The following is a 13,409-nucleotide window of genomic DNA, read 5'->3' as shown; positions in this document are numbered from 1 at the left end:
CGCAAAAAGTCTCTGAGAAGCAAATTTAATGCTGAAATCACCAACCTCGGACCAAAAACGCGCTCGGTCAACATTGAAACGTTCCAATAAGTATCATTGTTAAGAAAATGACTGTACGCTAATTCATGTTCGGGTCACATATCTCGAACTAGTACTTTCCAACCACCAACCTACTCATCAATCATCACTTTTATCTCGCTCGCACTTCTTTCCCAAGACGCACTTCTTCTACACTTAGAGGGAGAAACTGGTGATCTCAGAACCTCCCATATGGTCCATCTCAGGGGTCGGAGGTGGAAGGTTCTCAACCTTGGTGTTGATCCAGCACGACGCATACATGTTGACACGGTCAATGCAGGCTCCGTCCGTACGAGCTCCGACCCTCTTGGGCGAGAAGCCGTGGGCCTCAAAAACCTTGACGTACCAAGGGCTCAGCGCCGACGAGCGAAGCAGCACCCGCCCGCCCATCTTGAGGGCACGGTTGAGCTTGGTGATCTGCGCCGCCGCGGCCGGCGCGCCGGGGTCGAACCAGTCCATGCTGTCCATGATGACGGCGACGGTCAGCGTTCCGGGGGTGATGCGATTGATAACCTCGTCAATCTCGTCCGTGTGGATGCGCAGGCCGTCAAAGGCGTTGGCGCGCGAGAGCTTGGCGTGGGCCTTTTCCGAGAGGTAGTCTGGATGGCACCGCCGCGTGAAGTCGCCCGTCATGCAGACGTGATAGTACGGGTTATTGGCGGCGATGTGCGTCTGCTCGGCCACGGGGTCCAGGGTGTCGACCATGTAGCGCCAGATGGCGTGGGAGCGGACCTTGCGGGCGGTCGGGGAGGGTCCCCTGACGGCCTCGCTCTCGGCGTGGTCGTTCTCGATCATGGCCAGCTGGTTCTTGGGGACGCCGAGGGCCGCCCAAAGGAAGCTCTCCTGGCTGACGACGAGCTTGCAGACGAGCTTGGACAGCAGGGCGGGGCGGATCTTGGTGCGCCAGACCTCGCGCTGCTCGTTGAGGGTCTTTGTGGACAGGAGTTCCTTGACGGCGGTGCGGCAGCCAAAGACACGTGAGATCCAGCGGAAGACGCGAATGGCATGGCGGGAGCCGCCAGTGTCGTAGAGACCGTAGCCCTTGGTGTTGGTGAAGACGTGGACATTGTAGAGCCAGTACTGGAATGCACGGCTGGAGAGGTGGGGGGAGAGCTTGTTCAGGAGCAGAGAGCGGAAGTCAGGGTGCTTTCCCTCTCCAAACAGCTTCCAGAAATCCTCGTAGGGGAGAGAAGTGTAAGACGCAACCTTGAGCTCGAGGAGATGGTTCTGGGTAGGGTTCAAGTCGACAGCGTGGATTCTGGCAGGGCTCTGCATTGCGTAGGAGAGGATGTTGTCGCCAGCGCTGGTGATTGCCAGGACCACGTCGTCAGAGCCGAGCTTCAGAAGGTGCTCGTCCACTCTCGAGTCTTCCCATGTAAACGCGTAGATGTACTCATCGTTGAACTGAGTGTGTTTCTGAAGCTGATCATCGTAGTATATGCGCCAGTGGTGGTTCTGGTAGAAGAAAGAGGGCAGTGGGAGGCTTGCGGACAAGTTTTGGATGGCTGCCATGAAAGCCTTGGAACGGATCTCGGGGGCCGATCGATCAATGGCGCGGGTGAGAGCATCGCCCGCGTTAGCAGGCAACAGGTACGGCGATTCTGTAGCAAGGGCATCGATCTTCTCAATGATCTCATGCGGCAGACTGGTAGCTGAGAAGGGCTTCTTGTGGCATCCGACCCAGATGTAGTAGGGAATGTGACCGAGGCCGTAGTTACGGGTGTTGATGTTCAGGACACTGCCAAACTTATACTCGAGATAGTCGCGGCGGCTAGCCTCGAGACCAACACGGTCGAGGTCGAACCAGGCGCGCCAAAAGGTCCTCAAGAACCAGTTGACGTGACGCCCAACCAGTCCACCAGTGAAGTTGCGGAAGGAGAAGTCGGTCTTAGACTGCACGTAGAAGTCAACAACTCCCATGATGCCATCTGGAGATAGAAGTGATGTAAGGGACTCGACAACGGAGTAGTAGTCGGGCTGTTGAACACATTCAGTTACAGTCATTTCAGAGAGTACGTCTTTAGGTGACTCACGATCATGGACAAGCTGTAAGACATGGTGATGAGATCCGCGCCGCCGTGCTCGGCACGCTTCTGAGAGAAGTAGCTCAGTACAGGTGAGCGAGGAGGAACGCGATTACTTGGGAGACCATTTTCATAATCTTCCAGTCGGAACTTCCTCGCGTCCTCACAAACAACCTTAACATTGTTCCAGCCAAGGCGTTCGAAGCGCTGTCGGGCGACCTCGCATAGAGACGGGGAGAAGTCCACGAGGTAGACGCTTGTGAAGAACTCAGGCACATTGACAAAGCTAGACATAGCTTCAATGTTCCATCCCGTTCCTCCACCAACCTAAGCATTGTCAGTCGAGGTTCGACAAACATAATGTGACTGCTAGGATGACTTACATCAACCCAGACTCGCCTGGCCTTGTTGCCCTTTTTGGGACCTTTGGCCTTCAGCTGTGCTGCGACGAGCGCAAGCATGTCCTCTCTGCCTTGCAGGAGGACCTTCCTGGTAGCATCATACGCGCCGGCTTGCTTCTTGTAGAAGCTTTCTAGGGCATCCTGCTGGTTGCCCTTCTTGTCGCCATTGTGCGGCTTGATGAAGCAGGAGTAAAAGAAGAGCAGGAAAGACTTGAAGAGTCCGGGTGCCTCTAGGCTTTCCGCGTCGTTCTTTGAAAGAAGCTTGGAAAAGAGCAGGCCGCTGAGGGCTACTGCACTTAATCCAGCAAAGGTAGTCTTGAGATCAAGGTCGAGGGGCAAAATGTTACCACCAAGAGAAGCCATGGTATTCTCTCATTGCTCGAGGCTAAGAGAAGATTGCGTTGAAGCGATTTCGAGACTCTTGGCAAGTTGAATTGTTAAAGAAAGCGTATACGTTGAAGAAGCAAAAAGCAGCATCTAACAAATCGCAAAAGGACAGCAGCGCTATATAGACTTCTACACAAAACGGCTGCGTAATATTTCGATGGTCACTCGACCGAACATGTTGTATGGTGTACATTGGATAGCGTTGAACAATACAGCGGAGGGTGAAGTAGTATCTACGTGAGTCGCTCTGGAAGCGTGCAACGAAACGCTGGTACCATAACCGCAGTGTTCAGGAGAAGATCGTGGTTGAGGCCTAGGACCCTGAAAGAGGGAGAACCCCACCATGAGCTTCTCAATTGAGCCAACCCCGCCAGCTCGTTGTCGAGCTCCTAGCGCGGCCGCGTGGGTGAGGTAAAACACGGCTTGTCCATGCCAGCGCCTGTGGACCAAGTCGTGTCGACCAATGGCCAGAGCACATGGGCAAACCATCTGGGCATGAGCCTCTGGTGCTCGTAGAATGGAATTCGCTAGAGCTAACACGCCTGCGCCAATCCTCTGTTAGTTTACTGGCACGGGAGGTTGCGAGACATATCAGTCCTTCTGCTTCCGCTCCCATGGGGTGTTGGGTCTTTGATGCGTGGGGACAATGACATCGCCTTTACCTTGCACTCCCATGCATTGCCTGTGACGAAGGCTTCAGTGTTCATATCAGCGAATATATCACCTATAAGCCAACTGCTTGAGAATTCAGCTAATTAGCAGTGATTTCAACCCTGTTCAAAGTTCGAGCAAGTTGATTTTCATGACGAATTTATGGAGTAGAGTCAAGTGAGTGATTACTCTGTGAGTACCATCTCACAATCTGGATGATTTCTTTCAGTGGGCAAGGCTCCTGCGAATGAATGCTAGTTTTCCAGATTGTCTTTAAAGCCACTCAACCGATGGACGACAGATCGTCCGTTCGAACCAAACTAGGAAACTACTTGTTGCCATGCATAAATCGGAACGTAGTGTTTCGGTATGTGCAGACCACAGATTGTCTGGGGCTGGGTGAGTACCATACGATGCCAATGAGAGAAGCGCCCCAGAGCACATGGCTCCATCGACCGCCACTCAGGAGCTCATAGACATCTTCATCCCGCGAGAATCCCTAATCTCTTGTGGAGCTTCATGCTACCTTGATGATCATCCAAAGAGTTTTGAGAGAGGGGTTTTAAGTTCCGCTCTTGGGCACTACCGACTCAACCAGACGTGATAGCCGGTTTTTCTTAAGCCATCTGCGAACGCGTAGCCACGCCGGCCATTGGTGACTTATTTTTGCACTCGCAAGAAGCGCTTGATGTTCCTCATATCGATGTGTGGCAACCCTGCCATGGGCCTCAGTTCCGTCTGCTCCGTCGCTCTTAACCCGCGTCTTTGTCAGCCTATGGGGAGGTCTCTGGCCGAAATATGACCGCCTGTGGCAGTACTTCCAATGTTGTTATCCGCGACCAAATAATCCAAAAGTGTGAGGAGAAGCTTTGATGGTTTTTCTTGACAAAAAGATTGAATAAGCATCAGCAATTAGCAAATTTGCGCTTGGAAGTGAGAGAGAGCTGTGAAGTTGGGGCGGCTCTTTTACTTTTCTCTACTGTTTAAATCGCTAGATAGGTCTGCATCGCATAGTATACTCAATGCACTTTCGCTTCTTGGGAGCAATAAGATCTGATCTAGCAGCATTAGAACACGTACAGAAGGTCACGGACGTGGTAATTCGGCGACCAAAAGATTCAAATCTAGACTTATTGGCTTGAGAGACTTCATGACATACGTGTAGCTAGATGTACCTACCGTACTTTGGTGAACAGGTTCTATCACACCTTGAAGTAGTGCCTGTTGGGGTAATCTGCTCGCAAGGCCCAGGAGCATCATAAGCAGGGCTCGCAACATAGAACGAGAACGAATTGAGATTCAATTTTACTTCTATGGGAAGTCATTTGAGGGAAGAATGAGAATGGCCTTCTCGGCAAAATTGGACTTCTTCAGGTAGGTTCGTCCACGGGCTGCATTATTAGAGAAAGAAAGACCTGAGAGACGCCTTCTACTCGGACAGCGTACCTTCATTGATCAACTCGCCTTGAGGTAGATTGGATAGTCCTGATTGATCAATGAGCCATATACAAGTCAACACAGTTCTCACTTTCGGTTGATCTTGCCCGCCCATCGAGATCGTCAAACTTCTTAGATGGGGAACTATATCAGTGTGCAGGAGCCTTCTTTCCTGTAAACCTGGCCGTGTATGCCCTCATATTCACGCTTTTCCCAAGATTATCTCATGTTCCATCGTAATAGAATCACCGCTCTAGCCAGTTTCTGTGATGTTGGTGGTCGATGGCGGCATAGTATGATATCAGCACTGTTGCCTACCCGTGATCATTTGCTTTTGTGCTCCGGTGTTAGGAGAGAGCATAGCATTTCACTCCAAGCGCTGGGAGTAACGGTGACTAAGGTAACATTGCCAAGAGAGAATCAACCTGGCTCGCAAAGATGGCAATGCGAGAAGTCACATCATGGCTATAGACCAATACTTTACTGATCTAAGAAAGGGGGTACTTAGATCTTGATCCTTTGGATGGGATGCAAGATGCCGGTTTCGTGAGATGGCAGTTGATGGAGCTAAGGCACTGAAGCTTGCCTGGTCCTTGTGCTTTCCTTAGGTAAGGTACCCGGTTCACAGAGACACTTCCCATTTTGGTGCTGGCGGAGCACTTTCCACATGTACCTTCCCCCAGACTTCCGCGGGTAACCCCAGGGTGCGTGCAACAGGCGAGCTCGGGCGATTTGACCCATACTTCCGCGACCGGTGACCAATCCAGTAAGCAGGTTAGGCGTACCTTACCGATACAGGGCGGCGCGATCTCGAGTGCCATTCAGTCGACGCTTAACATCAAAGGCCCAACCTTCACTTCGACATATCAGATCCATCTCAACCCTCGACAAGGACGACGCGCAAGATCCAACCTCATCAAAAGCCACACCAAACCTGCGAGCGCTCATCACAGGCTGCCCGCGATGCCGCCTGCTGCGAGCCAAAAGGGCACCGGCAAGAAAGCCGGGCCCGGTGCTATGCGACAGCGCAGCCGCAACACGACCCCGAGCTCCGTCGTGCCCTCCGCCAGCTTGCCTCCTATCGAAGCTGTCGACACCGAATATCTCGAGCTACGTGTCGAGCAGTTCCGTAACCTCAACTACGATGACCTCGTAGACCAAGGCGCCTCCAATGCCGTCATGCCCGACTCCAAGAGTCTCGATGGCATGATTGCCCGCCTGCAGCGCCTGCAGGAAACCATCGACAGACGAAGCAATTTCTGCGATAGGGGTATGCGCATATTAGCCAGCACGCGCAAGCAATACGTCGACGTCGACGAGCCTGCTGAACCCGCCGCGAAGGCCGAGGGGGACGGCAAGAAGACGGGCAAGACCAACAAGAAGAAGAGAAAGGCGGCCGATACCCTGGCACCACCCCAGGAAGGGGGAGTCGGTAGGTCACTACCCTTCTTTGGCCCTGTGCGGTCTAGTGCTCTTTCACGCTTTTTCTTGGTTTGTTCGTGGGGCATAGGATGCTCACCGAATGCTCACCTCGTCACCGCACGACTAACCTGGATTCCTCGTATTTAAATCTGAGTACTGACCTCGCCTGCTACCACAGAGCGATCATCCCCGCTTAGGGAATCCACTAAACCACGAAAGCTTTCGCGCGACTCGGCCAGTTCTTCCCTGTCACCCGTCGCGCCTGCAACACCATCAGCAATGGAAGTCGACGAGAAGAAGAAGAAAAAAGAAGAGGCCGAAGAGGAGGAGGAGGAAGAGGAGAGTTCGGAAGACGAGGGCGCGCCGCCCAAAAAGGCGCAACCCGCTGCGCACACCTTCGGCGACGATCCCTCCACCTTCCCCGACCCGACCGTCTACGAAATTCGCCCGACACACTCAGGCATGCCAGAGGACGAATTGAAGGAGATATTCTCTGTCGCCGTCTTTCCAAAGACTGATCTGGCGGATCTCATTGCTGGTGATCCTCCTGACAAGGACTTTAGTAGTGCCAAGCCCACGAACCAGATCAGCTTTTCGACCTTCTCAACGTACATGGAACCCTACTTCCGGCCTTTTGCTGAGGAAGACCTCGGCTTCCTTCGAGAACGCGGCGATCGCGTCACACCTTTCCACATGCCTAAGAGAGGCAAGAAGCACTACACTGAGATCTGGCAAGAGGAGGATGGCGCCATGGCACTCGACAAACCTCAAGGGGCGCGCGAACAGTTGGCACCCAATCAGGCTCGTGGCGCGATTGACAACATGGACGACGAGGTTGCCGAGACCGATAAACTCTCTGTCGGCCCCTTATTGTCGCGATTGATGCAAGCGATGCGACCCGAGAACCGACCCCAGGCAGACGAAGAGAAAGCACCTAACGGCATCACCAACGGAGATACTGTCATGAATGGCGGCAGCGTCAACGGAGAAAATGGAGATACGCAGCAGAGCTTCGTCGATGATAAGGCCCCGCCGACTGTGCCGCCTGCATCTTTCATGCCCGAATCGAACTCCGAGGCATGGAAGAAGGCTTCGCATCCAAAGTTGGAGTACACCCAGGTCGATGAACGAATCAAGCAGGAACTGAAGCACATTGGCTTCCTTCCCCAGGAAGGTAATTTCGAGACGGAATACGATGGCGCATTCGACGATGAGGTGGCAGCACGATTGCGCTTGCTGCAAGGCCGCCTTCGAGAGCAAATGCTCATCAACGGCGCTCGCAAGTCTCGACTCACGGAGCTCGTCAAGGAGCGCATGGCGCACCAAGAATACCAAACAATTCTGGAGGATCTCGACACGCAAGTGCAGGCTGCCTATCTTAAGCGAACCCGTACAATGGGCAAGAGCAAGAAGAATAAGCGACCTGGCGGCGCTGGAGGCGGTAGCCACGCGGTTGGTGGTGCGGCTGGTATGGCAAGACCAGGCATCGGCGACATGACGAAGACCCTGATGGAGCGCCGGAAGCGCTGGATCGATACCATTGGATCTGTATTCGACGACGAGAGCCTTGGCAAGGTGCCGCGTGGCTCAGACCCCGAATCCTCCATCTTCAAGGCTCCCGTCATGGCTGATCTGATGAAGAGAGAGAAGTCGCAGTGGGACGAAGAGGTCGAGGAGGAATAAGGTATTCAGCTCACCCGGCTGAGGAAAATGGGATGATTGTCAATATGTCACGACTAGCACTGGTACATGTTTTGGTATCCTGGGTTCTCGGTTTTGGGAGGTAAAACTTTGGAGTGGCAGTCGACCATTGGACTGGACTCGGTGGACGGCGTTAGGAACAGCATAGAGGACTGGATGTGACGAGGCCTCGCCCTGGAGTTGATGAGGCTAGCCTGTAGCCAGACCAATACTTGGTTGTGTGAATGAAAAGACTGAGATACCAATATTTTCCCTGGTCTTACACGGCCATAATCTCCATCAACTGAATCATAGGAAACGGGTATCTCTGGGTACCTGGGTGCCTTTCTTGAAATCCAATAAGTTAGCGCACAACTTTACCCTATAGCGAGCCGTGTCGAGCCGACCGCGTCCTCGCTTTCTCCGAAACGTCAGAGGCAGACTAGATGGACTTGATTCTCATCAACCAAGAGGTGATATCTGATCTCCAGCAAATTGCGCTTGATGGTTCGAGCGTAGGCATCCGGCGCTTTTCGAGCTTCCTCACATCTATACCGCTACTGCTAAAAGTCACACAATGAATGTTCTTGCAAGGTCTCTCGATATAGACTACCTGAGCTACGGTGCCCTCCTCACCGGTCCCGAGAGCGCCTCTGTCCACGACGCCGTTGCAGAGCGAGGCTATGATATACAAATCAACTTCCTCGGCATCCCGCCCCACCTCAGATTCTTCTCGCAATGGGCACCTTCTCACACGTGCCGCGTCGAGAGCTCCATGTTCGTAAGATGGGCGCAATTCTTTGTGTGGGCTCTGTCCTATGCGTTGGTCTGTAGGCTGCTGGGGAGGAGGAACGAGCTTGCTGAGGCGGCAATTTTTGCGAGTTTCATCTTTCTTCAACCTGCGAAAATTTGGGTACATATGTTATGTCTAGCTAAGGTAGTGTGGGAGTTTACGAGGATCTAAACAGTTGCCGACTTGCCATAGTACCGTATATTGGAAACCGTCCCTACAGATGAGTGGTGACGTGCGTCTGCGTACTGAGTCGTTGCATTCAGTTCCAGTTTTTTCTTCACCAGACAATGTAGGATTCATGAGGAACCTCAATTTTGAGAGGTCAGTTTCTGATCATGACTGGAGTCACGAGACCAACTTCTCGTGATGAGGCATACAGACTACAGACATCCCCACGATGTTGTACCGGCATTTGCAGCGGCTCGGTGGAACGGCAGGGGAGTTTACATACAATTCTGCAGGTGGTTCATATGGAAGTCTTCTTGGTTAGCTTATCGCCTAAAATTGGACGTAATGCCTATTAGACAAACGAGAGCGTTGTATTGGTCCGCGGGCGGTTTGGCAGTCACTTCCTCAGGGACCTTCCTTGTGCGGGGTAGTGGAGGGCCAATCAAGCCTCCATTTGGGGGGGACGTATCCCAAGCGGCTGGGCCTTATCATCATCCCACCTTTTTCGCAGGTGGCCGCCGGTCCAGGCCCGTGGGCTGCGCAAACGGCCGCTTCCTCACTATCGAAGACGGCCACCTACCTGTAATGTCTAACTACCCTTTTGGCGCCAGCGAGTCCTTCTAAACCCGTAATCTGTGATTTTTCTTTCACCAACATCTACAACTGTTCATGAAGACGAGTTGATCTGGCCGAGAGTCACCAACAATCTTGTCAGGATGCATCTCGTTCCTAAGGAGGTATGTACTTTTTGCCCATTGTGCCCAAAGTTTCCCTCTTACACATCCCTGTCGCCTTGGCAGAATTTGGTAGAGACGGTAGTGTTAACGCGGCACGTCGTGATTGTAGCTCGATAAGCTCGTCATCTCTCAATTAGGCTCCCTGGCTCAACGGCGGCTTGCCCGGGGCGTCAAGTTGAACCACTCTGAAGCAACGGTACGAATACCTTCTTTTGCGGTGCTATCACCGCACTGAGAGTTTGTATGCACTAACACGACTCAACCGCAGGCACTCATCGCCAGCAACTTGCAAGAGCTCATCCGCGATGGTAACCACACCGTGGCCGATCTCATGAGCTTGGGTGCCACCATGCTGGGGAGGAGGCATGTGCTCCCCACAGTCTGCAGTACCCTTCATGAGATTCAGGTCGAGGGCACCTTTCCCTCAGGGACCTATCTTGTGACTGTTCACAACCCCATCGCAACGGACGATGGTGACCTGGCGCGCGCCTTATACGGCAGCTTTCTCCCCGTGCCCAGCAACGACCTCTTCTCGATGCCCGAAGTCGCGGCGTACGAGCCCAAGAAGGCACCCGGCGCCGTTGTCACCGCGGTGCGCAAGGTCGCGCTCAATGAGAAGCGCAACCGCATCAGGCTCAGGGTGAAGAGCAAGGGGGACCGCCCTATCCAGGTCGGCTCGCACTACCACTTCATCGAGACAAATCCGCAGCTCGAGTTTGACCGTGAGAAGTCGTACGGCTACCGGTTGGACATCCCCGCCGGAACCTCAGTGCGTTTTGAACCCGGTGACGTGAAGACGGTGACGCTCGTCGAGATTGGAGGCCACAAGGTCATCCGCGGTGGCAACAAGCTCGCCTCAGGCGGCGTCGAGCTCTGGCGCGCAAAGGAGATTGTGGAGAAGCTTCAGCTGGCCGGTTTCGCCCATGCGCCGGAGCCCGAGGCTGTCATGAACTTTGCCGAGGTCTACCAGATGGAGAGGGCGGCGTACGCGACAATGTTCGGTCCCACCGTGGACGACCTGGTCCGGCTCGGCACCACCGATCTCTGGATCAAGGTGGAGAAGGACTTCACCGTATACGGCGACGAGTGTAAGTTTGGCGGCGGCAAGACGTTGAGAGAAGGCATGGGTCAGGCAACGGGCCGGCCGGATTCGGAGTCTCTGGATATGGTCGTCACCAATGCGCTCATTGTTGACTGGACGGGCATCTACAAGGCCGACATTGGTGTGAAAGACGGTATGATTGTGGGTATCGGGAAGGCGGGTAATCCGGATGTCATGGACGGCGTGACCCCGAACATGATTGTCGGTAGCTGTACAGATGTCGTCGCTGGCGAGGGCAAGATTATCACCGCCGGCGGCATTGACACTCACATCCACTTCATCTGCCCACAACAGGCAAACGAGGCCGTCGCGTCAGGAATCACCACCATGCTCGGAGGTGGTACGGGACCAAGGTGAGAGAGCGTTCCCCTGAAGAGCAAGTCAGCTTGTTCCGTCGACTGACCAACCTCCTATAGTGCCGGCACGAGCGCCACAACCTGTACGCCCGGCAAAAACTACATGCGCGAGATGCTTCAGGCCTGCGACACGTTGCCCCTGAACATTGGCATCACGGGCAAGGGCAACGACTCGGCGCCCGAGGCCCTGCGCGACCAGGTCATCGCCGGCGCCTGCGGCCTCAAGCTCCACGAGGACTGGGGCACCACGCCCGCGGCCATCGATACGTGCCTCAGTGTCTGCGACGAGCTTGACGTGCAGTGTCTCATCCACACCGACACGCTCAACGAGTCGGGCTTCGTCGAGTCCACCATCAACGCCTTTGCCGGGCGCACCATCCACACCTACCACACGGAGGGCGCCGGTGGTGGTCACGCCCCCGACATTATCTCCGTCGTCGAGCACCCCAACGTCCTGCCGTCGTCGACGAACCCGACCCGGCCCTACACCCGCAACACCCTGGACGAGCACCTCGACATGCTTATGGTCTGCCACCACCTTTCCAAGAACATCCCCGAGGACGTCGCCTTTGCCGAGTCGCGCATCCGCGCCGAGACCATCGCGGCCGAGGACGTGCTCCACGACCTCGGCGCAATTAGCATGATGTCGTCCGACTCGCAGGCCATGGGCCGCTGCGGCGAGGTCGTCCTCCGCACCTGGAACACAGCGCACAAGAACAAGGTCCAGCGCGGGTTCCTGCCCGAAGACGAGGGTACGGGCGCCGACAACTTCCGCGTCAAGCGCTACGTGAGCAAGTACACCATCAACCCGGCTGTCGCGCAGGGCTTCGGTCATCTGGTGGGTAGTATCGAGGTCGGCAAGCTTGCGGACCTGGTTGTCTGGGACCCGGCGTGGTTCGGCACGAAGCCCAACCTGGTCATCAAGAGCGGTCTCATCGCGTCCGCGCAGATGGTAAGTTTCCCTCCCCCTCTGATCTCTCATATATTTCATCGAGAAAAAAAAGAAGAGAGAAAAAAAAAAAGTTCAACTAACCAACCCCTCACAGGGCGACCCCAACGCCTCCATCCCGACAGTCCAACCCATCATCGCGCGCCCCATGTTCGCGCCTCTCGTGCCGGCCTCGTCGGTGCTCTTCGTCTCGGCCGCCTCCATCGCCTCGGGCGCCATCGCGTCATACGGCCTCCGGAAGCGCGTCGAGGCCGTCAAGGGGTGCCGCACGGTCGGCAAGAAGGACATGCGGTTCAACGACAGCATGCCAAGGATGAGGGTCGACCCGGAGAGCTACACCGTCGAGGCGGACGGCGAGGTGTGTACCGCCGAGCCGTCTGATACGCTTCCCTTGACGCAGGCGTTCTACGTCTACTGAGCGTGATGATGATGACGACGACGGCGGACTTTTCTGGTGTTGATGGGATGGACACCAACAGAGTATTTGAGAGGTTTGGCGTTGATGAGAAGATGAAAGTATGATGAGAGGGCACGTCGTAGTGAGGGGGAAGGGAAGAAACATTTCAAAGCATAGCGGCATACGGGCGGGTAGTTGGGATGGGATATTGGGTGGTGCTTATTATTAATGACATATGAGAGAAGCCACCTTACCTTGGCTAGGTTATGAAAGGTTTCCAAAAAAGCAAAAGCAACAGCATTTTCTATTTCATGACTAAAAACCAGAACATCAGAAGCATGCAGTACAGTGTCAGAGTGTTATGAGGGGGGCGCTTAAGAAAAAGTCTTTGCCGTCGTTCTGATAGAGTAATGCCAACACCCTCTCTCGTTTCCCCCCAAAAGCCTACAGGGTCGACGGACAGATTCGACGATCCGCGCGTCGCATTTACGTGTCCATGCATGGACTATGTGTGCAAGGGACGTACGTAGAATCGTGCTTGGGCGTCTGATTGTTTTCAGACTTGTCGAGCAGCGAACTTCGATAGGTGAGATGTATCAACTTCTTTTGGTAACTCGAACGGATACGTATCTACTACTTTATACTGCAAAAAAACGTAATTTATGTACAAAGATATTGTCAACAGGGTGAGCGTTTCTGCGTACCTGGGCGTCTAGAGTTTGATTGAACATTGAATACATCAACGTGACAGTTGGACGTGTTGAATTCTTGACTCTGCCGTACAATAGACCTGGGTAGAAGTGTCTCTGCTTCAGACTCCTTCCGCA

At 54.2% G+C, this 13,409-nt stretch overlaps 4 protein-coding genes across 4 annotated transcripts; 3 read left to right on the top strand and 1 right to left on the bottom strand.

Annotated features, from left to right (window-relative positions):
- Positions 1-234: 234 nt before the first annotated feature.
- Positions 235-2,866, bottom strand: CCOS01_06796 (uncharacterized protein; the record flags this gene model as incomplete). Its single annotated transcript, XM_060454964.1, has 3 exons — positions 235-2,055; positions 2,112-2,429; positions 2,486-2,866. The coding sequence occupies 3 exons, from the start codon at positions 2,864-2,866 to the stop codon at positions 235-237; spliced, it is 2,520 nt and encodes an 839-aa protein (XP_060314664.1).
- A 2,817-nt stretch (positions 2,867-5,683) lies between these two features.
- CCOS01_06795 (histone acetyltransferase subunit 3) lies at positions 5,684-8,083 on the top strand (the record flags this gene model as incomplete). Its single annotated transcript, XM_060454963.1, has 2 exons — positions 5,684-6,410; positions 6,579-8,083. Coding segments are annotated over 2 exons (2,232 nt in total), but the record flags the coding sequence as incomplete, so codon positions are not given.
- Positions 8,084-8,657: 574 nt separating this feature from the next.
- Positions 8,658-9,104, top strand: CCOS01_06794 (uncharacterized protein; the record flags this gene model as incomplete). Its single annotated transcript, XM_060454962.1, has 2 exons — positions 8,658-9,002; positions 9,066-9,104. The coding sequence occupies 2 exons, from the start codon at positions 8,658-8,660 to the stop codon at positions 9,102-9,104; spliced, it is 384 nt and encodes a 127-aa protein (XP_060314662.1).
- Positions 9,105-9,757: 653 nt separating this feature from the next.
- Positions 9,758-12,603, top strand: CCOS01_06793 (urease; the record flags this gene model as incomplete). Its single annotated transcript, XM_060454961.1, has 5 exons — positions 9,758-9,778; positions 9,888-9,974; positions 10,047-11,233; positions 11,297-12,188; positions 12,283-12,603. The coding sequence occupies 5 exons, from the start codon at positions 9,758-9,760 to the stop codon at positions 12,601-12,603; spliced, it is 2,508 nt and encodes an 835-aa protein (XP_060314661.1).
- Positions 12,604-13,409: the final 806 nt, after the last annotated feature.

The sequence above is a fragment of the Colletotrichum costaricense genome (genome assembly GCF_030867565.1).
Source record: "Colletotrichum costaricense strain IMI 309622 chromosome Unknown Scaffold_6.1, whole genome shotgun sequence".
Lineage (NCBI taxonomy): Eukaryota > Fungi > Ascomycota > Sordariomycetes > Glomerellales > Glomerellaceae > Colletotrichum > Colletotrichum costaricense.
The sequence above is the reverse complement of the archived record's forward strand: the minus strand, read 5'-3'. Positions and strand labels throughout refer to the sequence as shown.